This window comes from Oncorhynchus gorbuscha, linkage group LG05 (assembly GCF_021184085.1).
Source record: "Oncorhynchus gorbuscha isolate QuinsamMale2020 ecotype Even-year linkage group LG05, OgorEven_v1.0, whole genome shotgun sequence".
Taxonomy (NCBI): Eukaryota; Metazoa; Chordata; class Actinopteri; order Salmoniformes; family Salmonidae; genus Oncorhynchus; species Oncorhynchus gorbuscha.
This window is the reverse complement of record NC_060177.1, coordinates 72799679-72816260: the sequence shown is the minus strand read 5'-3', so window position 1 is coordinate 72816260 and position 16582 is coordinate 72799679. Positions and strand designations below refer to the sequence as shown.

The following is a 16582-nucleotide window of genomic DNA, read 5'->3' as shown; positions in this document are numbered from 1 at the left end:
TCCGACACAGGAATTGACGAAGCTGCTAGATCTACAGATAAACCCGAGCCCGATATTTCACCGGTTGGCGTTGAAGCATCCGGTTGGCGTTTCCACTCACTACCAAATATGGCAATGAGAGGAAGCCCAGTGACCGGCAGTGGGAGAAGATGGAACGAGATTGATTTTTGCCGACATTATGCAAATTTTCTCATCGATTTAATTTGCTCATTTTATACGTTTATACATTATTTTATGGCTCAATGTAAAGCCCGTTAAAATAGTAAAGCCCTTTCAAATGTGTTTTCTGTTTTCAAAACTACAATATGTAACAAACGAAGTGGACTGCATTTGGTAGACTTTACTCTTTGCCAAAGTTTTTAAAAAGTGCGTTTTTCAAGAGTGCAAAGGGCGAATTGAGTTATTGCACACGCGCACTTCACAGAGTAGGCGTTACCTAATGGAAATATACTAACAAATGCTAGATCGCGCCAATAGGATCTCACTAGCTCGTGCTTGGCTCTGCCCACCTCATTGTTTGCTCTGCCCACTGTGATTAATCCGCTCCCATTGTAACCGACAGGCTCTGGTCTAGTTATAAAAACTCTTTGGTTGCAATGTGTCAGGTTTTTACTTTTGTTGACATTTTAGCTAGCTACGTATTTATCCAACGTTTCAAACACACATGCCACTTTTGATTATATGTAGCAACCTTTCACGTAGTTAGGAAATGCGTAGAGTATACTTTGAAGTGCACTGCAAACAAATAATCATATTTAATAAAGAAAACAATAATACACAGAGTGTAAACATGTTCGTAATTATTGTATTTGGTAAAGAGCATTTTATACGTTTAAAAGTTATTTTATGGCTCAATGTAAAGCCCTTTAAAATTGTGTCGAAAGTGGAGGGGTGCCGGGATGGGGAAAACGCGAGTAGGACATTTCGGCGCGCGAAATCTACAGCAGGAAGAGAGAAACGGCGAGTTTTTGGTTTTGAGTCAATCAAACTAAATTCCATAATCTACAAACATCTACATTAATATGGCAGATCCGAAGGTGAGGGTATGAATTTTTTACATATGTATGTATCGTGCATTTAATGAAATGTACATTTGATTTAAATTGTAATGTTTTGGTTGGCATTCTCAAAGTTTTATATTGCTTGGGTTGTAACAAGGAAGATAAAAATGCCGGGTAGGGATGCTGATTTAAAAAATGTTTTTTTAACAACCTTGTTAAATATCAATGTTGGGGATAAAAAAGTGTTAATCGGCCTCAGAACAACATTTTCCAGATAATGGTCAATCAGTTATGCCTTTTGTTGTATGTGTCAACAGTGTGCAACTCAATACTTTTGCCGCCCTTCTTTATACCTGGTCCAAAGCTAGCTAGCGTTAACTAGCTAGCCAAAGGAAAACTAGCCAGCCATCTAGCTAGCGAACAAGTACATAATCGTGCCGCCACTACTTTCAAAATTATTATTTAAACCTAATATGTATTTGTCTGCGATATCAATTGGACACTATTTGGCATTAAGAGTTGTCTAATGTTACCCCTACTGTACATAAATTGCTACTGTTAGCCAGCCAGTTGGCAACAGTTCCTCAGACAATACAATAGCTAGATAGCATATTTCTTTATTCATCCTGAGTTTACAGTGATTTAACAGAACTAGGTAAATACAATTACCCACTGTGTCATTTACACAATAGCCCAACCTTTTTCATCTCTAGCTAGCTAACCTACTGCTGTGCTAGCTGGTCTAGTGCTTTCTCCGTGGCCTAGCTAACGTTAGCAAGCTAGCTGGCTAACTCCAGGCCGAAAGTCAACTTTATCAGTACTTGTTTATCCATTTAGCTAAGTAACTAGCTATGATGACAACACTGACATGCTATCTAAGTTATGACATCTGTATAATAAAAGCGGATAACTTCATTAACGCAAAAAAAGACAACGATTGATTGAAGCAGGTGGACAATCACAAACATAACTTTTCTGTTAATAACGTTACCTGGACAACTAACTTTAGGTAACTAACATTAACGTACTGTAAGTAGCTAACGTTACTGTTTGTACATGAGAGGTAGCCAAATGTGCACTCAGCTACCAAAACACTAGCTTGACAAGAATGTCAGCAAGCCATCTACTGTTAGCAAGCTGCAGTACTGCCCTAGGATTTATTTATTAGCTGCTTGAACCAAATGTATAAAATGGGCCCGTGTTGCTCCATGTTTAGGTACATACAGTAGCTAGCAACATCCCATAGTCTTATATGGATCCATGTTGTTAACTTAGTTGAAGCTAGCCGTTACATTACACTCGAAAGCATGGAGCGACACGCGCCCCTTTCATACGTTTGGTTCAGGCAGCTATTAAATAAATCCTATGGCAGAAGCTAAGCTTTCTAGGTGGCATGCTGATATTATTGTCAGGTTAGTTTTTTAGTAGCTGACTGCAAATTTGGCTAGCTGACATGTAACTACTTATGTTACGAACTAGCTAAAGTTTGTTGTCCAGGAAACAAAAGCATTGTCCACCTGCTTCACCTTTCTTCCTCTTGTAAGGAGTGTTTGTCTGAGTATTATCTCTGATTATGTAATGGTAGGCCATATTACAAGTTCTGTAGTAAGTGTGAGATCATATGGATTCGCAAGGCCTTTTGTAAAGTCATCCAGCAGCAGAGGTGCTTGGCTCAGCACCAGTGACACTAAGTTTACGTGCCACAGCAAATTGCACACAAAAGATGACCTCCAAAGCCTGAGCTCCCAAATCCCTCTATTCACATCCCTCTGCAGTTAGTTGGTGGAGCCTACCATTTTTACAGTCTGAAACACTGACTTGTAAAGTACATTTCACAAACTTGAAGTGAGATGACAATCCAAGTGGAACCACTGAAGCCCACTGAATCTTTTGAGGAGTTTTTATTCTCAATTGATCATTTTGAATGCCTTAAATGTTTTCAAATTCATATTTTTTTTACAGGAAACACCAGAAGAGCAGGAGACTTCAACAGACAATGCAGAAGAATCAAACCACGATCCGCATTATGAGCCCATCGTGTCTCTTCCAGAGCAGGATGTGAAGACACTAGAGGAGGACGAGGAGGAACTGTTCAAAATGTAAGCTGATGCTGAAAGATTTCGCTTTGAATAGCCTAACTCATTGAGCTATACACAATTTGTAATTCATTTATGGCTGAATCTTAACACCAAATTGGTAAATTCATCAATTTTTTCCTTAGGCATGCACTGTCAAATAGAGACTAAGTGTCAAATGTTACCCTAAGTAGAAGTTAGGATTTGTCTCAAGTGTAGTGCAACTATCCAGCCCTCTGTCATCCAAGTATTGCTACTGATTCCCTCCAAAGCCTCAGCATTTTACCCATATTGTCTCCCCTCAGGCGGGCGAAGCTCTACCGCTTTGCCTCTGAGAACGACCCACCAGAGTGGAAGGAGCGCGGCACAGGCGACGTCAAGCTCCTGAAACACAAAGAGAAGGGCACCATCCGCCTATTGATGAGGCGAGACCGGACCTTAAAGATCTGTGCCAATCACAACAGTGAGTCATGGAGCGCTTCTTGTCTAAGGCAGTAGCATTTATCACTGCAGTGCTGTCTTGTGTCGAACATAAACCTGTCCATTAACCCATGCATTGATGCTGCCTGTCCACTGAATTGTTATTTTGAGTATGAGATTATGGTCAGGTATAAGCAAAACAAGTCATTGTATAGATATGTGATTCTATGGGTCAGTGGCCTAAATCCTTTTAATCTTTCTGCTCTTTCAGTTTTCCCTGTGATGGAGCTGAAGCCCAACGCCGGCAGCGACAGGGCATGGGTATGGAACACACTTGCCGACTTCGCTGATGAGCATCCCAAACCTGAACTCCTGGCAATCCGTTTCCTCAATGCAGAAAGTGAGTATGACAACACGTCTATTTCCGTCACTGCATTAGCTTTTTACAATTCGGTCGACTTCCCATGCAAAAAGTGTGATCTGTCAATGTGTGGATGGGGTTTAAAATAACTCTTCTGTCCTATTCAGATGCTCAGAAATTTAAGGTGAAGTTCGATGAATGCAAGGAGGAAGTCCGAAAATCTCAAGACGGATCAGGTTTGTGTACAATTATTTTTTTATCACATTATTTTTCATAACCAGTATGCAGACTATACTCTGTTCTCTGCCACTCACTCCAGCCTGGAACTTTGTCTGCTAAATTAACATGGATAATTCAACCATTCGCTTGACCCACTATTAGGCTAGTGTTGGTATGTTCTGCCACACTTAGAATTGTTCTCGCTGCAGTGTTAATTACAAAGAACCACCATTGTTCATAATGTCACATGTTAATCACTACCCAGTTTAGATTAACCTTATTTTTCAGTGGAACAAAAAGATTTGTGACACACTCAAGATGGAATACTCTCATTCAAATGGTGGACATCCGCAATGCCCCAAAACAAGCTCTTAGATGAAGACTGTTACCATCAACACTTGATGTAGTTTGGAGCCTCATCTTGGCCAACCTGTTTGCTTAGTCATTGGCCCACCATGACACATCACAGTTAATATCTTTCTGTTCTCTGCAGGAGAAAACACTGACAGTGCAAACAAAGTGGCAGAGAAACTGGAGGAACTATCTGTAAAAGACAAGACCAAGACAGAGGAAAAGAGGGAGGAGGAAAAGGAGAAAGTGGCAGCAGAAGAGAAGAAATGAAGAACTTGCTTTACTGATCTTCAACTTGTCATTTTCTACAATAGACTCTAAAGAAACTGAATTTGGACACTTGCATATTGATTTATTTAGTTTTTTTTTTAATGATTTGTTTACCTTGAGATCACAAGACCTTGGTGCTGCAAAAAAAAATGATCCATTCATTAAAATGTGCCCCTCCCCACCCGCCCTCTGCTTTTTCCATCATGGAAAACCTAGTTGTCTGTTCTGCCCATCTGTCACTCATTTTAGACAGAAGATGTGGTGAATTACCTGTTTTGGTAAATTAGCCCATTTTATTTACCGCTTTCAAAATGGGGGGGGTTAAACCATGGGGGCTGTTTGCATGACAAATTAGGAAGGTATTAAACAATGAACGTGTTTAATGAATTTACCTGCAAAAAAAACAGCATCACAGCATAACGGGGTGGATCCGATTATGCTTTGCTGGATGGCACTGGTCTATGGCACGTAACGTGAATGGGCAAAAGCAGTGAGGGAGGAGCGCCCTTCTCAAATATAACAGTAATCTGTGTTGTTTAGTTATGTTGTCAACAAGGCAGCATGGTGCATCGTCAATAAACTTGTTTTGACATTAGATTTCATTGGGAAGGAAGATAAGTAATCACTTTTGCATGTGAACACAGAATCCTACTCATTATACCACGTGCTTAATTACATCACTTTTGTTTTGAGCCGGCTTTCACTTGGTGCGAAACACCCCTACTCCCTCATTCACACAGACCTGATACCTGTATTTTGGTTACAGTAGGGTTTCCAGAACTCGGGACCCCAAGGGGTGCACGTTTTTTGCACTAGCGCTACACAGCTGATTCAAATCAACTAATCATCAAGCTTTGAATCAGCTATTTAGTGTTAGGGCAAAAAACAAAATGTATACCCTTTGGATCTTGAGGACAGAGTTGGGGAAATGCTGGGTTACAGGGACTGAAAATGCAGTAATCATGACTAGGTCTTTAGGTGGCTTTTACTTTGCCTTGTTTTTATACCCTACCCCTTAAAGATATACCAAAAAGCAGGTGAAAATAAGCAGTTGTACATTTGTGGGATCTTTGTATATGAAAGAGGTATCGGTGTCAATTTACCATACTGTGAAATGAGGCTTGTGATATTGGTAATTCCCACATTGGGTAAATCTTTTGTTATTCTGAAAGCAAAGTTAGTTCATATGGAACAGGACTGCTTGTTAGCGCCACAAGTATGGAAAACGGGCAGAAAGGACGTGTGAGGAGCAGTAATGTCTTTGGCACGAATCTCAATATGGAGGCTTTCTCTTTTAGGCCCCTGAGGACTGGAGTTGCCCATCCCAGGTTCAGGTGAAGGAAAGGAAATTAGTGGAGGAAGACACTTTGGACCATTGAGACGCAGCCGTAGCTTTGTAAAATCAGGTGTACTCTGGGAACTAGTCTGCTGCTCGCTCAGAGGTCCTACTGCATATTCTCATTTGCATAATTCAGCTTAATTTTGTTGTTGACTGATCACACCAAATCAAAATGAAAGACAACGGGTTATCAGAATTAAGCGTAGGCTCGTCAATCTATGTTCTGGCTCAGGTCTCCTTCCCGGTGGCTCAAGTTTGTTTTTAGGCCATAATACATTCCCTCAAAGTGAAACAAGCATGTAGACAAGGTATAGTGGAAGAGTGTATTGATGTGGTATTAGGTGTGCTCACCGTGCTAACCTGTCCCCACTAACTGCATTGACCCTGCATCGAAGTGCTAGTGCATCTGTAAATACATGTACATGAATGGAATGTTGCTTTTCATTTCCACTCAAATGGTTTTAAGATGTTTCCTCCACCTTCCAATAAAAGCTCTCAAAGACCATTTTTTGTCTGTCTTTGCTATTTTATGTGGAGTGAGGAATAGGGAGGGCTGTGACGGTCATGGACTTTTGGATGTAAGTTATTGGTCATCCAAATGACCGTGGTCACTGAATTTTTTTGTTGAATTTGAGAAAAATCTGGACATTTTCTCCTATCCTTGACTCCTGACTGCATGTGCTGCTGCTGCAGGGAGAGGGCATTGCCTTGGCAATCATAGACTTGTTTGCTACAACACCTTGCTTGTTTGAGCAAAGAGCAACAAAGTTGTCACGTTGTAGAGTCAATTACAGCGGAAACGGACTGAACCGCACAAATGGCCGGCTGTCCCGTCTTCAGTAAATTGTTCGTTCCACACTATTTTTTAAACAGCTATGACAGTTTTATTTTCATGACGGTCTTCATCCATTACCGTCGGTTACGTTGTTATACGGTAATTGTGCCAGCCCTAGAGAGGAATTCCTATGTGCATCAGTCAATTTGGTATGGAAAACCAATGCTGTCTGCCTTGCAAAATGGTCTGGATTAAAATGTTTATACACAATCCAGTAAGATATACTATCGCTTTCATGTTGGCCATGAACTGTTATCTCCACCTGGCACAGCCAGAGGAGGACTGGCCACCCCTCAGAGCCTGGTTCCTCTAAGTTTCTTCCTAGGTTCCTGCCTTTCTAGGGAGTTTTTCCTAACTATTGTGCTTCTACATCTGCATTGCTTGATGTTTGGGGTTTTAGACTGGGTTTCTGTACAGCACTTTGACATCGGCTGATGTAAAAAGGGCTTTATAAATACATTTGATTGATTACTTTTTTGCTGTAATTGATACTTATTCACCAACCATTTAAGTGATGTAACTGTGATGTGGTGACAAGTGAAATGCATTCTAATACATTCCACCAGACATATCTGAAATCTCATTGAACAAATAGAAACATTTCAATCTGTGTCACGGAAATGTTCAACGTCAATCTAGTGAATGCATAGTCTTGACAAACATTTCTTTATTCTAATTTTGTCATCAAGTGGCATATTTCCTTTCAACAAAAATAATTAAGCATGTACATTAACAGTATTTCCAATACACTGTCTACATTTATTTTTCTATTCATATAACAAATGTTACAAAATACTACATCTGATTATGATAAGCAAGACATACAGCAACAAGTAATCTGCAATAGTTCATATTGTTCAGGTGAGGTGACTTGGGACTCGAATCAAACTTCAGTGTTACGGATTGAATCGAGCCCTTGGTGGAATATCCATCAGACAGCAAAAATAAAAAACAAAACTGTCCGTAATCTAAAGGAAGAATAACAACAATCACTTTTGTCAAGTGTATCTGTGCTTGAAGGGGAAGATTCAAGTATGTATCAACAATGTTGGGTCGGTCACCTGCAAGGAACACAGGTGAATTTGAGTTAAATATGAGACAAGTGACCCAATACTGTACATTCAGCTGAAAAGAGTATGGCATATTAACCTAACTAGCTCCCTTTGCCATGTTTAATATAATACAATTAGGGTCTGCTATGGGGTTGGACCAGTTATCAATTTGTGTTGTCATATTTGAAGCTTATGGTCTGCAATTGAACTGATAATATGATAATATGGAGAAATGGAATGGTATGTGCCACAAATAACAGGCTAAAAAAACAATACATGGCTTGGGGTATTCTCTTCTCTACTATCTCCAATGTGAGGGTCACATCTTTCTGTGTACTGTGATAAATGTATATGTTCCCAATATATACATCTGTTATACGATATCTACAATTATGGTACTTTCAGTTAAAGTGAGTATCACAATGAATAGGTACAAAACATTTTTTTTTAAGTGTCTATCCATAAGTGGGACCATTCAGCTATAAGCATGATTAGAATTAATGGTGGAATTTCATAGGTGGTTGTCCCACAGTGCAACCTGGTTACCGGTCATATCCAATTTCTTTGTGCAGTAAACATCATTGTCCTCTTGAAAGGCCACAATGGTCATTTAATGGATCCGGTGTGTAGTTGCAAACAAATAGGGTCCTTTATATCCATGTAAATTCTGTCTTCAACACTAAGAATGTGCAAATGACCAGGTGACATTTCTCACCTCAAATGTTCAGAGCCTTTTACAAACAAGAAAAGATACAAAACAGAGGGAAACTTTCAAGCTACATTTAATCAGTGTTTTTTAAAGAAAAAAAATAGATGTACCTATCAAACTATATCTTCGTTTCATTAGTGAACCACAAAAAAACAACAGTCCCATAGTTTTATCCATGACTTTCCTCATGTCTTGTAATTCATTTGGTTTGCTGTGCCAGACAGCTGCTTAAAGTGGATGGATTTCAGGAGTACCCAGAGCTTTAACAGAATCAGGGTTAGTAGCCAACTTTGGCACTTTTTTAAATGACATCCGCTTTGTATAACTTTACATTGCTTCATCACAGTTTAATCAATACATTTTTTTACACTGTAGCATACAACAAACTAGCATACCCCCTTCCCTATATCGGCTATGGTACTTATTCATTAATTCACTTAAGTTATAACTTAACAAAATCCACTCAAAATACAAACATCCATTCCAAGCTTGAGTATCTGTATAAAAAGCAAGATGTATCAAACATTTTGGAAAGGTTGGAAATAAAAATAAAAAGATCAATAAAAAAACTACTAAATAGCAATGGGTGACAGGTTTTCATGTAGTAACACAGCTGAATAATTTTTCCATTCTTGATATGAATCATAACAAAACAATTATACATGGCTTTAACATAACTTATTATGGGTAGACCTATAATACTAAAAATACTAAGTCACAAAAGTAATAAATTGCCTATTAGATGTTTTGGCGGTGCATGGCTGACTGGTTAGCTGGTGGGAGTTGTCCTGAATATGGGGAGGACCATTTTGTTGGGGTATTCAGGATAGATCACAGATAACAGCCACCTCTGTAACACTCAGTGGCAAAGGATTTTGTGTATCTTCTTAGCACTGGTCTGTGTCGGGGGTCACTCAAACATGACATGGAAATCAATAGATAGTCCAACATTCTCGGTTACTGATAACTGTAGCTTATGGTATACTTAAGCAATAAGGCACGAGGGGATGTGGTATATGGCCAATATACCATGGCTAAGGGCTGTTCATGCTCACAACGCAAAGCGGAGTGCCTGGATACAGCCCTTAGTCATGGTATATTGGCCATGTACCACAAACCCGAGGTGTCTTTTTGCTATTCAACGTAATTAGAACAGTAAAAATAAATGTTTTGTCATACCTGTGGTATTGGGTGTGATATACCATGACTTTCAGCATTCAGGGCTCGAACCACCCAGTTTATAAAGGGAAATAAATACTGGAGCTCAGCTAGAGTTGAGATGATGCTCCTGTACTGTAAGCCCTAAAACACCACCTCAAAACTCAGAGGATAAATGTAGTTGGAGAAATTCAAGACCTGTGTCTCTGAGTGCCACACAGCACTGTTGCATTGCCATTTAACAGTTTGATATATCCATTCAGCCCATCTTGTGACGGTATTGGAACAGTATTAAAGATTGCATTGATCTAACACTGACTGGTGCGATGTGATATTTATTTATTTTTCCTTTATTTAACCAGGCAAGTCAGTTAAGAACAAATTCTTATTTTCAATGACGGCCTAGGAATAGTGGGTTAACTGCCTGTTCAGGGGCAGAACGACAGATTTGTACCATGTCAGCTCGGGGGTTTGAACTTGCAACCTTCCGGTTACTAGTCCAACGCTCTAACCACTAGGCCACCCCTGAGCATGCTGCTCAGTAATGGCCAACATGTTGTTGATGGACAAGACAGACACGTTCAGCACCTTGAAAGCACCTTGAATTCATAAGAGGTATGTGTATATGCTTGAATCCAATGGATTGACGTTGAATGCTTGAATCCAATGGAATGATGCTGAATGCTTGAAGACAATGGAGTGATGCTGTACACTTGAATCAAATGGATTGACGCTGAATGCTTGAATCCAATGGAGTGATGCTGAATGCTTGAATCCAATGGAGTGATGCTGTACGCTTGAATCAAATGGAGTGATGCTGTATGCTTGAATCCAATGGAGTGATGCTGTATGCTTGAATCTAATTGATTGGTGTTGTATGCTTGAATCCATTGGAGTGATGCTGTATGCTTGAATCTAATGGATTGGTGCTGTATGCTTGAATCTAATGAATTGGTGCTGTATGCTTGAATCTAATGGATTGGTGCTGTATGCATGACTTATTGGGTTAGAGGTGGCTCCCCATACCATGGCTATTTCAGAGAATGTGACTGAACAAAGACATGTGGCATCATCTGTATGTGTAAGGGTGTCAGTGTATTAACCTCTCGCAGCCTGGGTGGGTGGTTAGGGAGTGTGATCATACAGAACAGCACCTAGACCACAACTGAGATGCTGTAAATGCATGCCAAATTTAAGATCTCATCCAGACTGTCCACTGATGACTAACATAACAAGCCACAAAATTCAACAAAACACTCAGTAAGAACATCAGCCCTCTTTAGGTTGAAGTTGTTCTTTTCCAATCAAACACACACTTATCACGGCGCACTCCTCCAGTACAGACACAGAGACCAAGGGCTAGGCACGGAAAGAGCAGAGGTCCGCCAATAATTCCCAAGTAGGAAATGCTATGCGCCCCTGATTGGACAATATCGAATAAAAAAAGGTCAAAGGAAGAAGAGAACCCTCTCTGTGTAGCACAGTTGTTGTTGTCATTGGATGTGGATGCCATGAGAATGCTGCCTCTTCCCTCAAGGTTTGGTGCCCCGGGCCCCAGCCCTTTCACACAGATATCTCATAGGTTGTGCCACCCACCCCAGTCACCTTTTTGACATTACTGTGGCGGCTAGGGCTGAGAGTGGTGGAGCTGTTGGGTCCCAGATGGCAGTCTGTTTGCCCATTCACTTTACTTTGCATCATGGCCTCTCTGAATGGGGAGGGGCAAAAAACAAGAGGGCATAGTTATTTGAAGTGAGAACTAACTTAGATTTAGATATACATGCACATGCAGTATAAACACAGATCACATGGAAAGATAATTCAGTTGTCATACCAGAAAATGTGTGTATTGTTCTCACATGCATGTTCTGGTGGTGTTAGTAGTTGGTCTTGTGTGGCTGGTCCCTGGAGCATGCACTATGTAAATGACCATGACACTAGTTAGAGAAGTAATGAAACACATGCCAGTGTACCTGCTGGTGCTAGCATAAATTACCATGAATGGTGTATTCATTACCCCAAAATCAGAATGACATTTTATGAAATAAAGGGTAAAACCACAGTGTGTTGTTTCTGTAGGTGCTAAAAACATGCAGAGATGTAGATGTTGATATTCCCAGATGGAAGAGAGTGACAGGAGGGAGATAAGCATGCAAACAGAAGGAAATGATAGTGGGGTAATGCAACTTTATTCATCATGACAGACAACTTAGAAAAATACAAAAGTTTTTTTCTTACTATGAAAGCAAAACATTAAAATCCAGTGACAAACACCATGCACAGTACTCCATTGGATAAAAGGGTATAATATCAAAGGAAACTGTATGTATACAGATGCTACATGTTAACACCTAGCCTAAGCTCTCTCATCCTCACTACTCATCCACCGCTGGTTTCTAACCAGTCAGCCAGCAGGGCTTCGGGGCTTCCTATGGGGAGTGAGTTCTGTTCCCTCCCCAGCGCCTCCGCTCATTTCATGCACCCCAGGAGACGTTAGGGGTATGTTAGGATTCGTACCTTGGGCCACCAAGGCGGGGTGAGTCTGTTCTCTCCAGGGCGTGGATGAAGGAGAGTTTCTTGTGGGTGTAGGAGGGGGATTGGGGCATGGCAGGGGAGTTGTGGGGCTGGTGGGGTGGGGAGCGGAATGGGGGCTCAGGGACCCTGCCTCCCTGCATGCTGCTGTCAGTGTGCAGGGAGCTGGAGGAAGTCCTGGGGGCACGTGCCAGAGAGGAGCCACCAGCGGAGCGCAGCACGGGGGTCCGAGGCCCGTAGCTCACCACACCCATCAGGTTGTCCCTAGAGCCTCCGTAGGCTGGAGGCGTGGGACCTCTGGAGCTGGGGTCCCGGGGACTATCCGGGTAGCAGGCGCTGGGAGGCAGACCGTACCCTCCAGAGCTGTCGAACATGCCTGAGTCCTGAGCCTGGGCATAGGACTGAGCCTGGGAGCACCCCCCATGGTGCTGCAGCTTCTCCCTCTCCTCCATCTCCTTACGCTCCTGGATGGAGGCCATGATGGTTTTGGAGAGGTTGTCGTAGCGCACCGGGGACAGGTCCCGGTCCTGGGGGGACTGTCTGTCCCTGCTCATCCCCATCCCCCTGGAGCCCAACACCGGGGACAGGTCCTTGTTCTGCGGGGACTGCCTGCCCCTGCCCCTGCTCATCCCCATCCCCCCGGAGCCCAACACCGGGCTGAAGCTGGGGGGGACCTGCTGCTTCTGGATCTGAGGTTCAGGCCCCCGCACGTGGCACATTTTGGTTGGCAGGTAGGGTGAGTGCGAGCCCATAGAGGGCATGCCGGGGTGGGCCATGCACTCGGCTGCGGTGGCTGGGGAAATGCTGGGGTTGAGCAGGCTGTCGTAGGAGAGGCTGCTGTTGCGGTTGGACAGTGGGGAGAAGACGCTCTTGTAGGGGGTGGAGGTGACTGTCTCAGGCTGCAGGACAGGCAGCTGGCCCTTGTCCCTGAGCTGGTGGGCCTGCTTCATGTTGAGGGAGCTGGAGTTTATGGGGTAGGAGTCCAGTTGCAGCGGGGAGGACTGGAAGGAGCGGTGGAGAGGGGCGTTGCGGTAGTCAGGCAGGTCCAGGTTGGGCTCTGAGCGGTAGTCGACATGGCAACGGCCCTCCTCCAAGATGGCTGACGCCTTACGGTGGTCATCTGGCATTACAATCTGACAAGACAAAACAACACAGAAGTAGTGAGAAATATGAACTATTATTTTGACTACCCATACATATTCTGTATTTTACCCCCTTTTTCTCCCCAATTTCAATTTTGTCTCATCGCTGCTACTCCCCAACGGGCTCAGGAGGCGAAGGTTGAGTCCTCTGAAACATGACGCGCCAAACCGTGCTTCTAAACACACACTCGCTTAACTGGAAGCCAGACGTACCAATGTGTCAGAGGAAACACCGTTCAACTGACGACGGAGGTCAGCCTGCAGGCACCCAGCAAGCCGCAAGGAGTCGCTAGAGTGCGATGAGCCAAGTAAATCCCCCCTGGCCAAACCTTCCCCTAACCCGGACGTCGCTGGGCCAATTGTGCGCCACCCTATGGGACTCCTGATCACGTCCGGTTGTGATACAGCCTGGGATCAAACCCGGGTCTGGAGTGACGCCCCTAGCACTGCGATGCAGTGCCTTAAACCGGTGCGCCACTCGTAACGAGAACATTTTTATAAATAATTGAAACGGCTGTTCATTTATATGCAGTCACACTCGCAACTGTGCAGGAATAAAGTCAAATATTGGGTAAGCCTGTTTGCAATTACTATTAGAATTCAGTAATTTAGTCTGACCTTCTCTCCTGCCGCATGGTAATGGACTTTAGGGATGGTGCCGAACGAGGGCCGGTACTTGTACATGGCCGGGGTGGAGGGATGGGTCTTGCCGGACAGGGAACTATCTGGAAGTGGAAGACACAGAACAATGTTACTGTGAGAGACTGACTATTATCTGGTGTAAGGATGTAAGCATCCATTTTATGGTGTGTTAGAATTGATAGGGCTGTCATCATCAGAGCCTTTCATGGCTCATTATGTTGTAAAGTCATCTTCACCTCAAGCTAAAAAAGAAAAGCAAACTGAGAAAATAAGTCATTCAAAAGCTAACATATAAAGACAATCATAAGAAATCCTCCTTACATTGAAATGTCCTAGCAAAGGTAAATATTGTGGTGCTGCATTGATTTTGTCATTGCAAATAATGCAGTAACATAAAACACCACAAAGTGTCAGTAGAGCTACTGTGATGGAAAAAAACAGTCAGGAAGGAGCTCCAGACATAATGCACCATGACACAATAGATCAGGAATGGAGGTGGGGGGCCACAAAAAATCTGAACTCATCCTGAGGGGCCGAAGTGGCTTGCGGGTGTGCGTACCCTCACCGAGTCCATAACTAATCTGGAGCAGATTCACTGAACCAGGCCCACTCACGACAAATGACACGACATTTCTCCTCGCTGATGAACAGCGATAGAGGACTGCCATGCTGGAGTTCATTCATCAAGCCTAACTAGCTATAAGTCACTAACTAGCACTGAGATGGAACGCTTTTAGGAGGCCAGAGAGAGCAGTTCGGTGCAATACACCAGAGAGAAAGAAACAAAAAGAGACAGAAAGAGAAACACAGGGAGAGAGATACACACTAGTGATTTGCGGGTTGACTCATAACCCGCAGTCCTCGTGGGTTTAGGGTCATGAAATATTGTGTGGATGAAGAGCGGGTTATACATGTATAATTCTTGTGCAATTCATATCTACAGCTTACACTGAGGTTTCTCTTTCATAATATTTTATCTGCCATTATAAACTGGGTGGTTTAAGCCCTGAAAGCTGATTGGCTGACAGACATGGTATATCAGACCACATACCACGGGTATGACAAAACATTTATTTGTACTGCTCTAATTACGTTGGTACCAGTTTATAATAGCAATAAGGCACCTCTGGTGTTTGTGATATATGGCCACCTCGCTTTGCGTCGTGCATAAGAACAGCACTTATCCGTGGTATATTGACCATATACCACACCTCCTCTGGCCTTATTGCTTAAATAGAGTGTAAGCCAAAGCTTTAGGGCCTTACTGTAACTGCACCAAATGCTATCGGGAACTTGGGCAGAAAACGTTGATCCACTGAGGCAAAAAGGAATTCAATAAGAGACAATCTGCGAAATAGAGAGTTGAAAATAAAGAAAAGGGAGGGCCAGAATAGTAACGTCTGGGAAAGATTTTGTGAAGTGGTTAAAGAGGTTGATAGCAGTGGGAAGTGTGATGTTACAGTAGCTTGTGAAATTATTCACCCCCCTTGGCATTTTCCTATTTTGTTGTCCTCCATCCTGGAATTCAAATGGATTTTTGGGGGTTTGTATCATTTGATTTACACAACATGCCTACCAGTTTGAAGATGCAAAATATATATTTTTTGTGAAACAAACAAGAAATAAGACAAAAAAAACAGAAAGCCTGAGTGTGCATAACTATTCACCCCCCCAAAGTCAATACTTTGTAGAGCCACCTTTTGCAGAAATTACAGCTGTAAGTATCTTGGGTAATGTCTCTATAAGCTTGGCACATCAAGCCACTGGGATTTTTGCCCATTCTTCAAGGCAAAACTGCTCAAGCTCCTTCAATTTGGATGGGTTCAGCTGGTGTACAGCAATCTTTAAGTCATACCACAGATTCTCAATTGACTTGAGGTCTGGGCTTTGACTAGGCCATTCCAAGATATTTAAATGTTTCCCCTTAAACCCATCGAGTGTTGCTTCAGCAGTGTGCTTAGGGTCATTGTCCTGCTGGGAAGGGGAACCTCCGTCCCAGTCTCAGAAAGACTGAAACGGGTTTCCCTCAAGAATGTCCCTGTATTTAGCGTCATCCATCATTCCTTCAATTCTGACCAGTTTCCCAGCCCCTGCCGATTAAAAACATCCCCACAGCATGATGCTGCCACCACCATGCTTCACTGTGGGGACGTTGTTCGAGGTGTTGGGTTTGCACCAGACATAGTGTTTTCCTTGATGGCCAAAAAGCTACATTTTAGTCTCATCTGACCAGCTTTACACATCTGTATTTGCTGATTTTCTCCCATTCTTCCTCACATATTTCTCAAGCTCTGTTAAGTTAGATGATGACCAGTGGTGAACAGTAATCTTAATCTTTCTACAGATTTTCAATGGGATTCAAATCTAGGCTTTGGCTGGGCCACCCAAGGACTTTCATGTTGTTCTGAAACCATTCCAGCGTTGCTTTGGGTGTATGCTTGGGGGTCATTGTCCTGTTGGATTGTAAATCTTCGTC

At 42.6% G+C, this 16582-nt stretch overlaps 2 protein-coding genes across 4 annotated transcripts in view; one reads left to right on the top strand and one right to left on the bottom strand.

The window, feature by feature from the left end:
- Positions 1–879: 879 nt before the first annotated feature.
- On the top strand, positions 880–4885 carry LOC124036469 (ran-specific GTPase-activating protein-like). Of its 2 annotated transcripts, none has more exons than XM_046351091.1 (6): positions 880–1037; positions 2964–3100; positions 3382–3539; positions 3768–3896; positions 4025–4093; positions 4570–4885. In XM_046351091.1, the coding sequence occupies exons 1-6, from the start codon at positions 1023–1025 to the stop codon at positions 4695–4697; spliced, it is 636 nt and encodes a 211-aa protein (XP_046207047.1). In that variant the 5' UTR covers positions 880–1022; the 3' UTR covers positions 4698–4885. The 2 variants fall into 2 exon arrangements, with proteins under 2 accessions (XP_046207047.1, XP_046207046.1); XM_046351090.1 differs by having other exon boundaries at positions 903–1043.
- Positions 4886–7521: 2636 nt separating this feature from the next.
- LOC124036466 (palmitoyltransferase ZDHHC8B-like) overlaps positions 7522–16582 on the bottom strand; it is a 107666-nt gene continuing 98605 nt past the window's right edge. Inside the window, exons 9-12 of one of the 2 annotated variants that reach the window (XM_046351082.1) lie at positions 14083–14189; positions 12308–13455; positions 11396–11498; positions 7522–7932 (exon numbers count right to left, since the gene is read on the bottom strand). In XM_046351082.1, coding sequence (XP_046207038.1) covers positions 7900–7932; positions 11396–11498; positions 12308–13455; positions 14083–14189 — 1391 coding nt within the window. In that variant the 3' untranslated portion in view covers positions 7522–7899. Of the gene's footprint in view, positions 7933–8689; positions 11499–12307; positions 13456–14082; positions 14190–16582 lie in introns of those variants that run through there. The other variant, XM_046351081.1, reaches the window with a different exon arrangement.